General features: G+C 42.6%; 1 protein-coding gene across 3 annotated transcripts in view; it reads right to left on the bottom strand.

Moving 5' to 3' along the window:
• FAR2 (fatty acyl-CoA reductase 2) overlaps positions 1 to 17,884 on the bottom strand; it is a 149,118-nt gene that overhangs the window by 4,791 nt on the left and 126,443 nt on the right. For 2 of the 3 annotated variants that reach the window (XM_082771171.1, XM_082771173.1), the window contains 4 exons: positions 17,295 to 17,413; positions 15,381 to 15,448; positions 8,265 to 8,436; positions 4,214 to 4,343 (listed from right to left, as the gene is read on the bottom strand). In XM_082771171.1, coding sequence (XP_082627297.1) covers positions 4,214 to 4,343; positions 8,265 to 8,436; positions 15,381 to 15,448; positions 17,295 to 17,413 — 489 coding nt within the window. Of the gene's footprint in view, positions 1 to 548; positions 677 to 4,213; positions 4,344 to 8,264; positions 8,437 to 15,380; positions 15,449 to 17,294; positions 17,414 to 17,884 lie in introns of all 3 variants that reach the window. The other variant, XM_082771172.1, reaches the window with a different exon arrangement.

Below are 17,884 nucleotides of genomic sequence, written 5' to 3'. Positions count from 1 at the left end.
ACATAAGTTCTGAATAAGTTTTGGAGTTTTTTCCATTTTGCATCTTCTCTCCTCCTAAGAAATCAGAAACTTCAACTTTAAATGAAATTCAAAATTGCACTAGCACTTAAAGTTTTTATGCAATCCCTCTCTGTTGGAAAAAAAACAAGAAACCAAAACAAAAAAACTATCTAGGAGTTTCATAAAATCTAAATTTGACCGTTAGTTTTCTATAATAATTGTGAATGACCAGGAACTTCTACATTCATAAATTCCTCTTATGTATTGCAACTTCAGTATTTGGTTACCTGCTGTGAAAGCATAATGTTTAGCCCCTGACTGTTAGTGTCATCAAGAGTCCTTTTTTCTCACAGGATGAAAACATGAAGTACCAACAATGCTCTATCATTAAAAAAAAAAAAAAAAAAAAAAAAAAAAAAAAAAAGCTATGCTATATTTATCTCCATATTATTCGACAATAACATATTTCAATGCAAATAAGATAATTTTCCTCACACTACATTCAAGATAGCCAGGAGCTCTGGTCCTTGTCACTGGGTATGACTTACTTTCGTAAGTGCTGCTTTGCTGCTGGGATGCCAGACATGTCTTCATTTAGCAAATACTTCTTAGCACCTAGGCAGTAGCTTTCAATGTATTCTGACCAGTGCAGCTGACGAACATCAAAGTTGTATAACTGGGAGATAAAGACAAAGAGCAGCAGTTTTATGCCAGAGTTCAAAACAAGTTCACTTTAAGCCTCATTCTTCACTGACCTGCTCCTGACAAGGCCCTCTCTATTAAGTTCTTAAAGCCACTAAGTTTCAAAGAAGACATGGACACTTAAAAAACTATATTTCACAGCTGTCAATCAGTGAGCTAAACAGCTGAGAATTTGGGCAAAGAAATTAGAAATTTAATGCTACCTGGCAGAAAACAAAGGTAAGTTTGTCTTTCAGGTCGCCACTTGTACATTAACACATGTATGGTACACGTATGGTACACATTTTTCTTGGAAGAAACATGGCATTCCACTCAAGCAAACATACAACTGAAAGCCTCCCTGCAGGTTTTTTGCATGTCACTAGAATTAGGTGTAAGTAAATGAACTGGACATTGAATCAACAGGAACCTCTGCAGTGGTTACTACTCTGTGCTGTGCTCCATTTTCTTTCATCATCTAGATTGATAGAAATCCAAGGAATGGGTTATTCTGTTGTTTGGCATCAAGAAATCTCATTGCAGAGCTAAGTACCCCAATTAATTTCAAAAGCTGATATTGGAAAAATTGATAGCAAGCCCTCAGGTTGTTGTCTGTCTACTAGAGCAAAGAAATGATTTGTAAAGAGGAAGTGGTTTTGCTGTGGAGTGTTTTTTTTTTTTGTTGTTGTTGTTGTTTTTTTTTTTCTTTTTTCTTTCTTTTTTAATGAAGCAGTGAAGTGAACAGTGCTTCTTACTTACAAGGTCCTAAAAGGACGGATACTCAGAAAAATACCTTCTTTTCACTCTCATGACAAGCCAGGCTGGTTGGTTTGGTACGAGAACTTTGGTATCAGGACAGCAACAACTTGAGTGAAGAGGGGTTACCTAACTATGTCAAATGCAAAACGTTAGCTACTGTCCAGATCACCATGGGCATTAGATATGTTTAGAGAACTGTGCTGCCCATACCATACCTAGCTTGTCTACTTACTTGCAATGTACCTGTGGCAACATAGGATGCAGTGCATACCAATAGTTTTCATAACCAGCTTGGTAAGCATGAAAAACTGTCTAGCTTGCACTGAAGTCCTTGCTGCTGTGACTTTTTGTTTATCTGCATCAGTACAAGCTCCTATATTACCACTTATGTTCCCTCTACATCTGCTATAGTCACAGCAGTACCAGTGCCCTTAACCATTCAAATTTGTTGCAAACAATACCAGTACAGACTAGGGAAGAAACCTCTAGACTTTTGTGCTGGGAATCTGTGTGAGAATTTTATGATGGGAGACCAATTTGATGTGAATGTCTAAGTATCTCTTTGCAAGGAGATACTGACCAAAAGTGCATTCAAGCTTTTCAGACCTTCTGCCTGTATTCCTTCAGTCTTTCAGTTACAACCCCATTCTTAAGGAGTTGTATTTCAAGCCTATAAGGACTACAACAGAACTTGACACCGTGCAAATAAATTGCTGCCTGGGAATTTAAATCAAACATAATTCTTTTTCATATTGTTCAGGCTAAGACAGCATGTATTAACTAAACGTGCCCATGCAGTACCCATTAAAACTAATGTGGAAGAAAATGCCAAAATCATTCAAGTGGTTTCCTTCCAGATCACCCAGCAAATTTCATACTGCCAGAGGAGATGAGGGAAAAGGTGACACAAAGGAGCCTTCTAGCTTTCTAAAAGTGAGACACTAAGAAAATTAGGATGAGAAGCTATTGAGAACGCTACACAGTTATCCAGTGATTAGTTAGTTGCAATGAAACTAACCTGAGCACATAACTTTATGTTACCATTGATATTGTCTTTCAGAAGTAACTGTACAGCACAATTAGTTTACATGGGCATATCTCCCCATGACAGGTGATGCCTGAAATTCTTGAGAACCAGAGCTGTAATATGAAAACTGGAACTGACCATTTATTCTAGAAATATAATGTCTGTACAAAAAGGAGTGCTGTTATCCGTCCTACTCCATTGGGTATTTCAGTCTATGGTAATAAAGTTGCCACCATTACATATGATACCATTAACTCCTTCAACTCAACAGGCTGAGTACAGCTGGTTCACTGAGGATATAAATTTATGTTCCTATATTGGGTTGATGTGGCAAGGGTTTGGTAGCAGGGGAGCTGCAGGAGTGGCCTCTGTGAGGGGCTCTAGAAGCTGCTTCAAGTTAGATCAGAGCCAGTTCCACACAACTCTGAAAGGAATCCACTACTGGCCAGAGCACAGCCAGTGAGCAATGTTGGTTGTGCCTCAGTGAGAGATTTAAGAAAGGAAAACAAAACAAAACAAACAACCTGCTGGGCAACAGCAGCTGGGAGAGAGGAGTGAGAACCAGCCCTGCAGACCCCAAGGTCAGTGCAGAAGGAGGGCAGGAGGTGCTCCAGGCAGGCAGCTAAAATTCCCCTGCGGCCTGTGGAGAGGCCCCTGGTGGAGCAGGCTCTCCCCCTGCAGCCCATGGGTCCCACATGGAGCAGATCTCCATGCTGCAGCCCATGGAGGAGCCTCCAGTGGAGCAGGTGGATGTGGCCTGGAGGAGGCTGCAGCACATGGAGAGCCCCCACAGGAGCAGGCCCCAGGCCGGAGCTGCAGCCCGTGGAGAGGAGCCCACGCAGGAGCAAGGGGTCTGGGGCAGCTGCCGCCCATGCGTGGGGGACCCATGCTGGAGCAGTTTGCTCCTGGAGGATGGACCCTGTGGTACGGAGCCGTGTGGGAACAGGTCCTGAAGAGCTGCTGCCTGTGGGCAGTCCCCGCAGGCGCAGTTTGGGAAGGACAGCATCCCGTGGGAGGGACCCCACGGGGAGCAGGGGCAGAGAGTGACCGTGAAGAAATGGCAGGGATAAAGCGTTAGGGACAGACCACAGTCCCCATTCCCCATTCCTCTGCACCACTTGGAGGGAGGAGGTAGAAGAGGGTGGCTGTAGGGAAGGTTCTTTTTGTTGTTGTTTTTGTTTGTTTCTTTTGTCTGCTAGTGATAGGAAATAAATTATATTAATCTCCCTGTACTGAGTCTGTTTTGCCTGTGACAGTGAGTGATCTCCCTGTTCTTATCTCAGCCCCTGAGTCTTTTTCATTGTATTTTCTCCCCCTTTTCCTTTGAGGAGGGAGAGTGAGAAAGCGGTTGTGGTAGGGTTTAGTTGTCCAGCCGGGTAAAACCACTATAGCTCCCTTTGTGCAGGCCATTTTGTCTGTGAAAGCAAATCTAGGTTATTTATATGCCAAACAGGAACTTGAGAACAAAAGGCAGAGAGCTGCCTTGTTAAATGGAAAGACTTCACTGACTGAACTCTCAGAGAAGAAAGAGTAATACATCTCAGGAGAAACCATCCTCCAAAATCTTCCAAATGGAAGGTTCCTGATAAGTTCTTTAATAAAACAAGGAGGAATATATCTTTTCAGATCAAAGTCAGTACCAGTCATCTAGGCAGATGCCATTCGAAGGCTGAACACAGCACAAAAAATAATTGCTGCAGATGAACAGAGGTGGAGTTCAACAATCCATACGCAGGGCATACTTACCTTTCTGTCCTCTGTGTTAAGCTGACACATTAACATATTCATATTATCTGAAGACCAATCCCAGGACTGGGTGGAGAAATACTGCAGGAGCATCATAGATTTGTGCAGTCGATTGATAATCTTCATCATTCTAAAATAGAGGAGGAGAGTCAGAGATGAACTTGAAGTTTGTCCTTACACAAAAACTGGATTTTTGATGTGTAGATGTTTTCACAGGTGAATAGGACTTGCAAAGCCTGATGAGCCCTCCACTGAAAACTAGCTCAGCAAGAGTCTAACAACTGCTCCAGCTGTGGTCCTGAGCCTACAGCTGCTCAGCCTTTATTTTTGTTCTGAACATGAGTGCAAACAAGCACTCTCCAGGGCAGGACTGAGGCTTAACTTACTGTCCTGAACTGCAAAAGGGTAAGAGGCTACACTACCCATGGTAGTGTGTGGTGAAGAGCCCATCTTAACCAGTACAAAGTCTGCACAGCAGATTACAAAACCACAAAGGTGTGTTGTTTGCCTCACAAGGCAGATAATTCTCTTTCTACCACACAAATGTTTGTCTGTTCTCAAGCTAGAGTTGACTCCTGAACTGAGGCTCTGATTTTGGAGTTAGCCCATACTGAGCCAGCTCTAATTCAGAGGTGACTGCCTCTGCAGCATGGACAAGATCTTAAGTCTATTGCTCAACTTCACTTTTCAGATAATGGCATCTTTTTCATGTTTCATGAAAAATCATGAGGTTTCTCTGATCTCTCCATTTGACTTAAAGGCCACCCTTTTCCCTGTGCAATATACAGTGGCAGTTGGGAGTGATTTTTATGTCCTTCCTTACACAGGAAGAGCCTAATAGCATTGCAGTCCTGGTGGATGACCTTGGAAATCATCGTACACATTATTTTGGTGTGGGAGGAATGGGAGGGCACAGTGAAACTATCTGAATATCTTCCTGAAGCATCCTCATAAAGATGAAAGCTGATTCAGGGCTGCTAAACAGGAACTTTGGAAATGTGGGTTGAGGTCTTTCATGTGTCTTGGCCTTTCTTTATGACTCATGTTTACATAAAAGGGGATGACAATAATGCTGTCCTACCTCAGGATTATTTTACAGATATTCCAATGGTCATGAGTATGAAAGGCCTGTGGGAGGCAATTGTTTTAAAGTGGGATGTGCAGTGCTCAGTCCATTTTGAGAGAATGCCATGTTCTCTCAGACTGGATAAGGACAAGGGAAAGGATTAAAAGGCTGATTTCTGGGGAAAACAGAGCTGTTTTCACTAGGAATTCTGAGCTGCCTAGAGGGTAACAAAGTCAGTGTGACAAATAAAAGGCGGCAGTCTGTGGAAGAATGGTGCCAGGCTGGCCTCTCTCTGTGCAGATGTGACTGCCACTTTGATAAGAACCAAGCACAGCAGAAAAAGACACAATGAGTACATCAGTTCAGAGGAGAGCTGTGCAGCTTACTAAAAGTGATTTTAAAGCACTCAGAAACCTTACATAGACACTCCTACTCAGAATTAAAGTGGCTCTCATTTTAGAAGCAATACAACAGATTTAGGAAACTTTCATTCTGAATAGTTACGTGCATATTGATTAAATACAGTTTATCAAAACTACTTTAAAATTGCTTCAAATTAATCTTCCTGGTTGTGCACGTGTAGGCAAGTATGACAGGAAGAACTTTGTGAGTATTTTAATACCTTTTAGAAACTTGGAAAACAACGTATTAGATTGCATTGCAAAGATCGAGTTGCCTCTTAAACTGGCTCTTAAAAAGCCATCAGTATCTTTAAAGTGCTTAGGGTTAATGGAATCTATCAGAAAAAAAAATAAAGAAAAAGAAAGGAAGAAAAAACATAAAGGAATTAAAAGTGTATCCCTGCTTTTGTTTTGAAAATAGGCTGTCACACTTGAAAACAAATATCCTATTGACATGGCCTCCTGTCAACGTGGGCAGAATGAGCTCTGCCTGTAGATCTACCCAAAGCAACTTATCTCAGTAGCTGGAAGTATTCATCAAGGAGATAAATGAAGGCATCTAAACAGAAATGCACAAGAACTGCATTTTTCACTGTAACGGGTTCAGCTCAAATGTTGTTACCATATTTAAAATATTTACTAATTTAGATTAAGGATTGCCATGTTAAAAAATATCAACCAAGGAGATAAATGCATTTTTGCACTCTGTGCAGCTATAGGAAAAATTTTGTTTAGAATATCTGTTTTCTCCACTGTGGATGAATTGAGAGGCCAGGATTACCTGTCACCAATAGCCTTATTAGTTACACTTCAGAAAGCCATCTTGTCTTCTAGAAAGCTGTTTACAGAAATTATTTATTTATTTTCTCCCATACTGAGCCTAGCATAAGCAGATTCTCAGGTGTGACAGGTTGCCTCAAGAGACTAGTATATAAACCACATTATTTTTCTAAGACGTGGATGGATGTATAGCAATAAAGATAATCCATTTAGGGCAGTTTTGCTAGACACCTAGCAATTTATGTGAAGTGAACTAACAGTGAAAGTAAGATTCTCAGGAGTGGCAGAAATAAAAGTCTAAAGCTGATGGAGATGGATTTTGTCGCAGCCATGAAGATGGCTCGTTCTTTGATAGGTGGGAGTGACAAGTGGGAAGAAAGTTAAGTCCAGGAGCTTTCTCAAAGCAGAGGAAAAAATATGGAGGGTAACATTAAAGCAGGTTCATTGACACATTTTATTTTTGTTTTTTAATAATATTTGAATATGGTTTACTGCTCTTAAGGCATAAAGACCTGATATTTAGGTAGGTGAAAAAAAGAAAGAATGAGCTGTTACCATTCTCTATCTCACATTATTGCAGTACCTGGATAAGCTTAAGTAGCCCTGTAAAAAGAAATGTGAATTATAAAGAAAAAAAAAAAAAAAAAAAACAAGACTTAGTGAGGTAACAAGTTCATTCCTGAGCCATGTTTGCTTAGGTCACAGATCTGAAAGTGCACAAGAAAAGATTCTTCTCTGCATGAGTTCATGCTGAACTCTACTTGAAATTCAAGTATGGTTTTATGGCCAATAACCACTGGCTACCTGCAATCAACTTTATCAAAAATGTCAGTTGTAATATCAATAGCAAGATCTTACTGCTGCCTGTTTTAACAGAGCACTGAGATTCCAGCCTGTTCTTCCTCATCCTCAGTTTACCTCTATTTTTATGGAAATTCTTGCCTACTAAATAAGTGGAAGTCATTTTATAGACCAGTTTCCTTCTGTAGCAGACAATCAGAGAAATCAGAGCAGTGCATCAGCCAGGGATTTCCCTGCAAACAGCCAAAGCCAGCTTTCTAACTAGCAGTTAGTGTACAGAGGCTGACATGGAGCAGAGCACCAGCACACTGCTCTGTTCTTTCACAATAAATTTTCCTCCGTAATGGCAAGGAGTAAAGAAGGAAGCTGGCTGAGTTGTGTTATTTACATTAGGATTCCTTCCACACAGGACACAGATAGCTATGTTCCTCCTAGCCGTGACACTGCCAAGGCTCAAATACCAATTGCAATGGTAACCTGTCCTTGTAAATACAATTTGGAATTTATTCATACTCAGAAACAATTGTTATGCATCCTAGATTTCCAGTTGTTTGGCCAGTGCTGTTAACTGCTAATTATGAATCTGATTCATGAGAGAAAAAAAAAGTTACCTAGAACTGTTCTAAACCTTGCCAGTCTCAAGTCCTTACACAAGCTTGATTCCTTACTCATAGCGGCAATCACATCACAAAGCTGCAACAATGAGAATCTTGGAGGACAGAACAACTAACAGTCTTTCTTCTGCTGGCTTGGGAACCTCTGAAGTGTGCAAAGCTGAGTTTAAAACCTATGGTGTGCCCTGAGCACTGGAAATGTTGGGAATGCTAGGCTATCCTTAACTATGGCCATTCGGTTCCTCTTCTTTTTGAGTAATCTCAAGACAAGGCCTGGAGTTGGGAGGAAGACCAGGAACTCCATGCTGGGGCAGCCAGTTCTCAGGAGTTGCTGGACTCTCTATAACAGCAGCTGATGCACAGATAATTGAGGGTATGCAGTTTCTTACCTGGGCTTTCTTCCTGTCAGCCTCATGTACAGGTCATAGAGTATGGCTGGAGCCTTGTGACTGACAGTTACCCAGTACTGGTTTATCAAGTAGTTTGATGTCAAGTGAGCATTGGGTGTTCGGAAGGCCTGCTCCAGTGGGTTTCTTTTGAATGTGGACATGACATACTGTTCTGTAAGAGAGCAGGAATTTAAAATCAAGCACTTGGCTGAGTTGGGAAGAGCCATACCAACATGGTATGATAAAATCTCCGCCTTCTTGGCATCTCCCGTTACCCTCCTCGTTCAGCAAGGACCCACATTATCCCTAGTCTTCCCTTTACTGCTTACATACTTAAAAAAACCCTTCTTATTATCTTTTATCTCTTTTGCAAGCCTCATCTCTAGGTGGGCTTTAGCCTTCCTTGTCACGTCCCTGCAGGCCCTGACAACACTTCTATACGCCTCCAAAGAGGACAGGCCCTTTTTCCACGTTTCATAAACCTTCTTCTTCCTTTTGATCTCATCGATGAGCTCCTTGGTCATCCACGTGGGTTTCCTGCCCTCCTTCCCCGATTTCCTACTCTTTGGGATGCACTGATCCTGAGCTTGGAAGAAGTGCTGTTTAAATGTTGCCCAGCTCTCACATGCACCCTTGCTTTCTAGCAACCTAGGCCATGAGGCTCTGTGATTGCAACGAGATCGTGGCCCCGCAACCGAACACAGATCTTGAGCTCATCCTGTTTATTTCCCGTGCTCCGTGCATTGGTATACAGGCACTTTAGGGAAGCAGTAGGCATAGTTACCCCTGGAGGGATGCAAGAAGAAAATTCCGGATGGGTATCGGGATCATTACCTTCTCTGAGGAGCCCTCAGCCAAACCTAAGGGACAACTCAGAGGTTTTTCCCTATCTTCAACAGTGACAGCAGCGACAACTTCCCCCAGCCCTTCTCTGTCTCTTTTAGCTCCCCTCCCTTCCCCCATCAAACCTAGTTTAAAGCCCTGCTAGTAAGTTCGGAGAGCTTGCTCCCCAACACAGTTGTGCCCCCACTTGCTGATTTGAAGTCAGTCAGCAGCCCACATACCTGGCTTCTCAAAGGGCTGCCCAAGATCAAAATACCCAAATCCTTGGCCCAGACACTACCCCCTCAGCCAGTCGTTCACCTGTCCCATTCTCCTCCTTCTTCCTGGGTCTCAGTCACCCAGAGGGAGGACAGAGGAGAACACTACCTGCACCCCTGATCCCTTCAACAACCTTCCCAGGGATGCAAAGTCCTTTTTAATATTCCTCATTTTTCTAGTTGCAGCTTCCCAGGATCCAACCTGAATGACAACATGAGGATAGTAATCCTCCAGTTTAATGAGCTGTGGCAGATCCTTCCTAACGTCTCTGACACATGCCCCAGGAAGACAGCACACCTCTCTGGGTAGGTTATCTGGGCGCCAAATGGGAGCCTCAGTGCCCCTCATCAAGAACTCTCTGATCACTTAGACTCTCCATTCTTTTTTTGTGGCACTGGTTGTGATGCACTGCTCTGCTCAGCCCCGATCCCTATGCTCAGTATTTCCCCCAATCTTGACACGCTTCACAGGCTTGCTTCCCAGCTTCAGACTACTGCCCAGACCCTCAACCTCATCCTTTTCCTATCTGAGAAGGGAGTCACCTACAATTACCCTTCTGTCTTTCTTGGTGGAGGCAGTCTTGAGGCGTGGAGTTGACTTCATCACCCTAGGCATCCTCCTGAGTGTATTTTCTACCTCAAGCTCACCCACCGGTCTCTCAAGCTCCAGGGCCTCAAATCTGCTGTGTAAGGGCACCTGGGAAGGTGGGGCCGCGGGTCGCGGGTGGGGGGGGGGGGCGTGCCTGCAAGGTCAAGCAGGGACTTGTCTCCATTCCTCCTCAACGCCCAGGTCCCCTCCCTCAGCCCAGCTGCAACAGGGCAGGGGGTCCACCCCCATTTGGGGTCTCTCACCCCAGTATCTCTCCTTCAGGCCCTGCAGGGAGTCACTCCACCAGTCTATCTCCCGCTCACACTCCCTGATGGCCCTCAACCTCTCCACCTCCTCCTTGAGCCCTGCCACCAGGAAGACCAGGTCATCCACCTGCTCACACCTCACACGCACGGTGTGTCTGCTTCCCTCAGAGGGCAGCAACAGGCTCAGGCACTCCCTGCATCCAGAGACCTGAACTGCCGCACTGTTGAGCGGGCAGTCAGTCTGGGTAGTTACAAACTTCCTATAGAGAAGCTCTCTGCCTAATGTAGACCATTGTGGCCTAGCTAGTGGTATACAGCCATTAGATGAGTTGTTCTTACGGGCGGGGGGGATCGCTCTGCCCCGCCTAAGCGCACCCTGCTCGTGCAAACTGCCGGCCCCGCCCTGTTTGCCCGTCCAGGTCGCCGCGCTCCCCAGGGGCGGCTTTTGAACGGCCGGGGAGGGGGCGCTGCCGGCTCCGCCTACGCCTCGTCAGCCTCCCTCGCGAGGGCTGCCGGGCCCTGGCGGCTCCCACGGCTGCCTCGAGTGGCCTCGGTGCCGGGAAAGAAGCCCTGCCTGTCCCGGTACCCCGCTCTGCTGCAGAACGCGTCTGCCCCGGAGCCGATCGCCTCAGTTCCCTTGCTGGGGACCGCTGATATTTTTGAATTGTGATAGTTCTGATATTGCCTGCATGGCTCAGTCTCAATTCAAATCTTGACGTTACTTTACCACAAATCTAGTTTTCAACTGTAAACTGGTTGTGGAGGTGACCTTTTGTAAGACGTTAAAGATATTGCTGCCTTTGTTTTCTCTTTGCATTTTTGGCAGAAAAAGCAGAAAGTACATCCCGTGTCATGTCAGACCATCAACCATGCACAGAATTCACTCAGATCAGCAACACCTTTCTCATTTTAGTTACTTAAGGCTTGTACTGAGAAATGCAGCTGTAGTACAGCAACAATATTATGCTCTTCTCTTGGTGTGAGAAGAAGCTATATCAAGAACAGATGAGATACTGCTGAAAACTCAAGAAAAATTCTGGAAGTCAGGAATGAAAGCAATGTTGTTTTAGAAAGCAAATAAGACAGAAGTGAGACCAGTCTGAAAGACTTTCTGAAAGAGTTAGGAAAATGCTAGTTTTACGTAACTTGGAACAGTTAATCCTACAGATGTTTTCTCTACAAATCTTCCCTATACTGGCTTGCACCAACTCAGCGCAATGATGCTATCTCCTAGTTTTTGGGAAAGATTCAAACTTCACAAGACTAATAATAGCCTTTTATACTATGACAGTTTGTTTTTGGAGAGAGAGTCCAACAGACAGACCAGGCAAGCAAAGAATCCTGATCCAGAAACACACCACCTCTAGGAGCTACTGAAATGACAGTGGGTGGTCTTTCCTCTCCTACCACTGCATGAAAACGCAACAGAAAATTCTACAACTCAAGGGCATATTTAGCAGGGGGAGAATCAGACATGGGTCTCTCCTAGACAGACCACAAAAAATTGAATTATTTTTTTTCCCCACACACTGAACACTATTTTAAAGTATACTTTAAGAATTTGTCTTGAGCAGAAATAACAAAATGTGCTTTACACAGTCAGACTAGTAAGACTTACACTGCAGCAAAGTAGAATACACTTCTTCAGTTTAATACTCAGTTGTCTGGCCACATTTTTGTAATAGTGGGGAGAATAACTGCAGTAACAGAAGACAAAAAAAAAAAAACCTGAAGGCATAGCATTCTTTATAGAAGAAATAAACCAGCTAAAGATCCTTTTAGCAACAGAGGTTTGTTTTTATCTGGAGATCTACTGAATAAGCTGTTCTGCAATGTATGTTTCAGCCTAAGCTCTTACTTAGACTTACATATTTTTCAAATAATTTTCTTTTAGATCTTTCTCTTCCTTCTTTCCAAGTGCATCACTCATGTTCTCATGCCAGTCTTTTCTGTTCCCTACCCAGGGCATCCTCAGCCCACTTCAGTCTCAATTTCTCTGTTTTGTCTTTCTCTCCTTTCCTCCTCACCAAAGAACCATAACTGTGTTGTGCTTCCTGTTATTCCTGCAGTTTGTCCTGGTGTAAGTCTCAGTAACCGGGTGCTCGAGCTCATTCCCTCTTCAAACTCCAATTTAGATTTGCACTAAAATGCTCAGTCCCACACTAGATGACCCCCAGTCCCCAGTCTTGTTTCTTCCAAGTTCACTCTCACAATCTTCCATCTCTACGATCAGTTGCCTGCCTCCATGACCTGATCTGGAGGTAGACACCCAGCTATAACATTTTCAACCTGCAAAGTGAAGTATTTGCAGATCTAAACACAATTGGAAATGTGCTTTCAGAAGGGGTAACAACTTGAGTAGCAGCAGATGCTGCCCTGTGTGTGCAAAGGAAGGAACTGACAGGTGAAGTTTGGTTGGTCTTTGCAGGGCCTGGACTATATGGTGGAAGCCCATAGTTCAGAGAGAGCACAGGTCTAAAAAGCCAGATGTGAGTTCATGCCAAAAGAGTGGGTGCCCAGAAGCCAAACAGTGAGTATATAGAGAAATATACCCCTCATACCCTTCCACAGCCTGCTGATCACAGTGTCACACAAGGAGAAAAGATTGCCTTCAGTCCAATCACAACGCTGAACTGCTTTTGCAAGCCTCTGCTGTGCTCAGATGATTTAATTGTTAAATTCACAGTTACAAGCAAAGTAACTTAATAAGATCAATCACAATGCATTAATACACCACCACTTTCATCAGCAAAATTATATTGAAAATAGATTAGAAAAGCAAATCTCAGGTGGCAATATTATGGTGGCTGTTGCCTAAAGTAACAGCCTGTAAGCAGCTTTCCATTTACTCTTGTGAAAAAGACACAGAAGATCTGAATTTACAAGTTACGAGGCTACATTTTCAAAAAATTAATTTGTGATGCTTCACCTCTCTTAGACTGTCAAACCACAACATTAGATATCTTATTAAAAAAATGTCAGGAACCTGGTTTGATTTTTTCACAGCTCTACCAATTGGTGAAGCCTCTTCCTTGCTAGATCAAATTGCATGGTAGGACATTAGTAGTTTTTTTTCAGATAAGTCTTGTTCTGAAAATGCACTTATGGTCTGATTCTCTGCTGACTTAACAGTTTGCCGGTTAAATAATGCAAAGCAAAGGTTGAACTGTGAAATATCACTGTAGTGATTTGCCAGCATCCTGCATTTTAATTGCAAATGTGAATGATTGTATAACAGAAAGCATATCAGGCTATATACATCTGTCCGTGAGTGTAGTGAGTCTACTTGGTATTTCACAGTATGCAGCTGGGCAAATTCTGCTACTTAGCCTCAGTGTCAGTTTTCAACTGAAATGGTGTCAGGATTTGTTTCCCTTTGTTTCACCCCTGCCTCAGAAGCAGAGACATTTGAAAAAGACAACCATGCAAATCACTTGAATTCTTCCACTGACAACATTCATCACAGAATGGCTTGGGTTGGAAGGGACCTTAAAGATCACCTAGTTCCAATGCCCGTGTCATATGCAAGGATGCCACCCACTACAGCAGGCTGCTCAGGGCCTTGTCCAACCTGGCCTTGAACACCTCCAGGGATGGGACAACCACAATCTCTCAGGGCAACCTGTTTCAGTGCCTCACCATCCTCTGAGTGAAGAATTTCCTCCTAATTTCTAATAAAAATCTCCCTCTTTTTGTTTATAACCATTCCCCCTTGTCCTGTCATTATCTGATTGAGCAAAGAGTCACTCTCCATTGTTTTTATAAGTCCCCTTTAAGTACGGAAGAGCCGCAATGAGGTTACAACCCCAGAGCCTTCTCTTTTCCAGGCTGAACATCCCCAGCTCTCTTAGCCTTTCTTTGTAGGAGAGATGCTCCAGTCCTCTGATCAGCTTTGTGGCCCTCCTCTGGACCCATTCTAACAGGTCCACATCCTTCTCGTGATGGAGGCTTCAGACATGGATGCAGGACTCCCAAGTGGGGCCTCAGAAGGCAGAGCAGAGGGGGATAATACCCTACCTCAACCTGCTGCTGGCCACCCCTCTGTTGATGCAGCCCAGGATGCAGTTGGCCTTCTGGGCTGTGTAAGCACGCACTGCTGGCTCATGCCGAGCTTTTGGTCCACCAGAACCCCCCCAAGTCCTTCTCCACAGCTGCTCTCAACAGGTTCTTCTCCCAGTCTGTCCTCATGCCTGGGATTGCCCTGGCCCAGGTGCAGCACCTTGTGCTTGGCCTTGCTGAACCACATTAGGTTCATGTTGGCCCACTTCTCAAGCTTGTCCAGGTCCCTTTGGATGGCATCCCTTCCTTCTCTTGTATCGACTACACCTCTCAGTTTGGCGTCACCTGCAAACTTGCCGAAGGTGCACCCAATCCCACTGTCTGTGTCATTGATAAAGATAATGAAAAACACCAGTCCTAAGACAGATCCCTGAGGGACACCAGTTGTCACCAGCCTCCACATGGACATAGAGCCATTGTCCACCACTCCCTGTGTGCAACCTTCAAGCAAATTCCTGATCCACCAATTAATCATTTGATTCACAATCAAAAGTCAAACTGTTCTTGAAGCATATCTGTCATTTTAAACTTTGCCTTCTCTGGTCTACACAAACTATTTCTGTTTAAAAGGTTTTGCACAGAAGGAGGAAGAAAGGCTATTCTACTGCCTTAATATACTAGTTTTCTGAAAGTTAGAGCTTTCTTCATATTGATGCAAGATTCACTATTGAGGTTCTCCAAGAGATTTCAGAGCACACACACAAAAAAAAAAAAAAAAAAAAAAAAGAAACACAAAACCCAGTAACCAGGAAAGGAAAATATCTAGTTACAGCTATGTAGAACACCTTCTTCTACAATTTAGTGACTGGTTCCCTATTCCCTTTTCCACCACATTAATACCTTAGTTTAGCAAAGCATGTACTTTGCTTGGTTGTTACATGATAATGCCTACAGTGAAAACAGAATAAATGCTTTCGTGAGCTGAATGCCCAGCACCAGGAGGTTTTGCTTACAGGACCTCACTAACTACAATTGTGCCTCCCACACATGGTTTGAATGACAGATGCAGAATGCCATCTAACTACAGGAAGCCACCTTTCCAAACCCTGGCCAAGGAATGCTATTGATGGTTGACATGTTCTAGTTTTAAATTATACCTTACCCATTTCTCCCCAAAAGAAAGGGTTGATTCCACCCGTTGTACAGTTGTACACCAACATATTTTTTGGCCTGGGAAAGAGAAAGAAGTATTATTTTAATGAGTGAAGAAAAGCACACAAAGATTTACTAATGGAGCATAAAAACTAACAGCCCAAGTAACAATAACAACAGCTCATTAAAAAAATTGCAGAGGAGGTAATTTTTCATAACTATGAAAACAATGTAAAACACGAAGTTTTAATCAGATTCACTCAGATTCTGAAGAGCATTATTTAGTTAATAAAGACAGATGGGACTTAAGATAAATTATCCATATATCACTTATCTAAAATTATAAAAAGCATACATGCTAACAAGTTTGTGATTGTTTTTAATAGTTTCTCTTAGTGTACTGTAAATAATTTGCCCAAACCAACCACAGGGAAACAATGTGCATTTTACAATCATTTACTTAATGATTATGATCTGCAATACTTTTGAAGTCCATTCGTCAAGGTGGTGACTATAAATCAATCATTTTCAACAAAATTCTCAAAAAAGTTAAACATTTTTTTTCCATTCTCCACCCTCCAGCTGAGTTAGTGGTCTTGGTAGAGCATAGAGCTTCTACAGTATGTAGTGCAGACTGCAGTTCTCTAAGTTTTAGAATTCCCCCCAGCAATATCACTTGCCCTGAAGGATTTTGACTTTCTAACTAGACAATTACAAATAAATAAATAACCCATACACACTATCATTTGAGACAACACCTAAATGTGAAACTCACTCAGATAAATCAAATTTACAGAAGGCTCAGGCTTTTTTTTTTTTTTTTTTTTTTTTTACATGATTTATTAACCTTGGGGTCTTGCTCAGCTAGCCAAAGCTTTAAATCAAGTTCTGCACTTGCTCCTTTAGCCTAACAATTACTTGTGTGGGATCAAAATAAAAAACATGCATCTTTTGCCAACAAAGAGTCAGAAAAAATGGCACTTCTACTATGGCTGAAGACAAGACTTCTAGATATTTTTCATTAGCACATGCTTTTTTTCTTTCCCAGCTTTTTGGGCAGGCTGTAGCCCTCTTAACCTGGAGGTTCTAAAGGGTTTGTGTATAGGAAGATATATTTTCCCTACTGTGATACTTTGTCTGTTGCACGTGAAAAAGGAAGAAGCTACAAAAGAAATAAATCTGAAAAGCTGGTGAGCTGCCTTTTAAGATCCTTTTAGGATCTCTGTATTGAGGTTAATGTATGATAATTTTCTCCACTCTCAGTTCAGTGGAGAGCTCTGTCCTTCAAAGTAAAATACTTCTGCACTTATTTGCTTAGTATTTCTCAGTTGCATAAATGTCTAGAATAATTCATGTGCTTTACTCTGTAGCACTTCCTACATAATGATCGAAGGTCAGAGATGGAGGCTCACAGAAAAGAACTTAAAACCTTAATGTCACTTATACATACCCTTCTCAACAAAGCAAAGAATAGGAGGTTTTAGTTCATCTCTCCTATCATACAAGTCTATAATATATATATATTTTGCACTATTTTCCAAGGAAAACATTCAAAGTATTTTCACCAAGAAAACTCCAGAAGCCGGTTGAAAAGTAACTCAATGTAGCTGCATGAGAATGGAGGCATTTAGAACAAAACAAACAAAACAAACACTTCAGAAAGGTAACTTATGAGAGAGACTTGTCAAGTGAGCTTACGTTTTACTGAGAAACAGGTATTCCCTGTAGCTTTAGAGATTTCCTGACTCTAAAGTCTACCTTCATCACTTCTGTATGCTCTTAATCCTTGCCAAAGCTGGGGGAGAAAATGTGAACCAGAAAATGAATCAACAAAGCTTCATTTAGCTTCTTTCTAGGTTCTTCCTGAAGTCCTGGTGCAATCAGTAAATGCTTAAGCCTAGAAGAAGCAGAAGTGCCTTCCCACCTGTGCACAGCAGTGTACCACCCAGCTGCAAGGGTGAGGTTGATGACAACATCTACTGGAATCATATCGGCTACTGCTTCATTGTTGGCAATGACAGTCCTCAGAATCCCTTTACCTGCCTGTGGGACAAGGGAAAACAGTCACTGATAGTACCACCACACAAACATTTAATTAGCTTAGAGCATGGGTAGACCTTCACTTTAGCACTTTTCAACACTGTCACCTGATGCAGAAGATTGCTTGGTTTCTGTGAAAACAAACATGGATCTCATGTGATCCCACTGTTCTGCATTTTCAGAGGAAGTCTAAAGCATGATGACATGTGCTGCATATAACAAGAAAATCAGTCACTTTTAGTTAACTCAATATGAAAGAAATACTTTAAGAAATAAATGTATTTGAATTAACTGCAATAAAATTCCCAGTGAAGTTCCATTTTCCTAAATAACCCAGGCAGATTAAGGTCTGAGTATCCCTCAAAGACAAAAGTTTTCTTCCTTTCCTTTGGATGTACTCATTGCACTTGCTACTTAAGGGAGTACCACTTACAACACTGATTTAATTTTCATGAGCTAAGGCTTCTGAACTGT

The sequence above is a fragment of the Aythya marila genome, assembly GCF_965140915.1.
Source record: "Aythya marila genome assembly, chromosome: 1".
NCBI classification, from domain to species: domain Eukaryota; kingdom Metazoa; phylum Chordata; class Aves; order Anseriformes; family Anatidae; genus Aythya; species Aythya marila.
The sequence above is the reverse complement of the archived record's forward strand: the minus strand, read 5'-3'. Positions and strand labels throughout refer to the sequence as shown.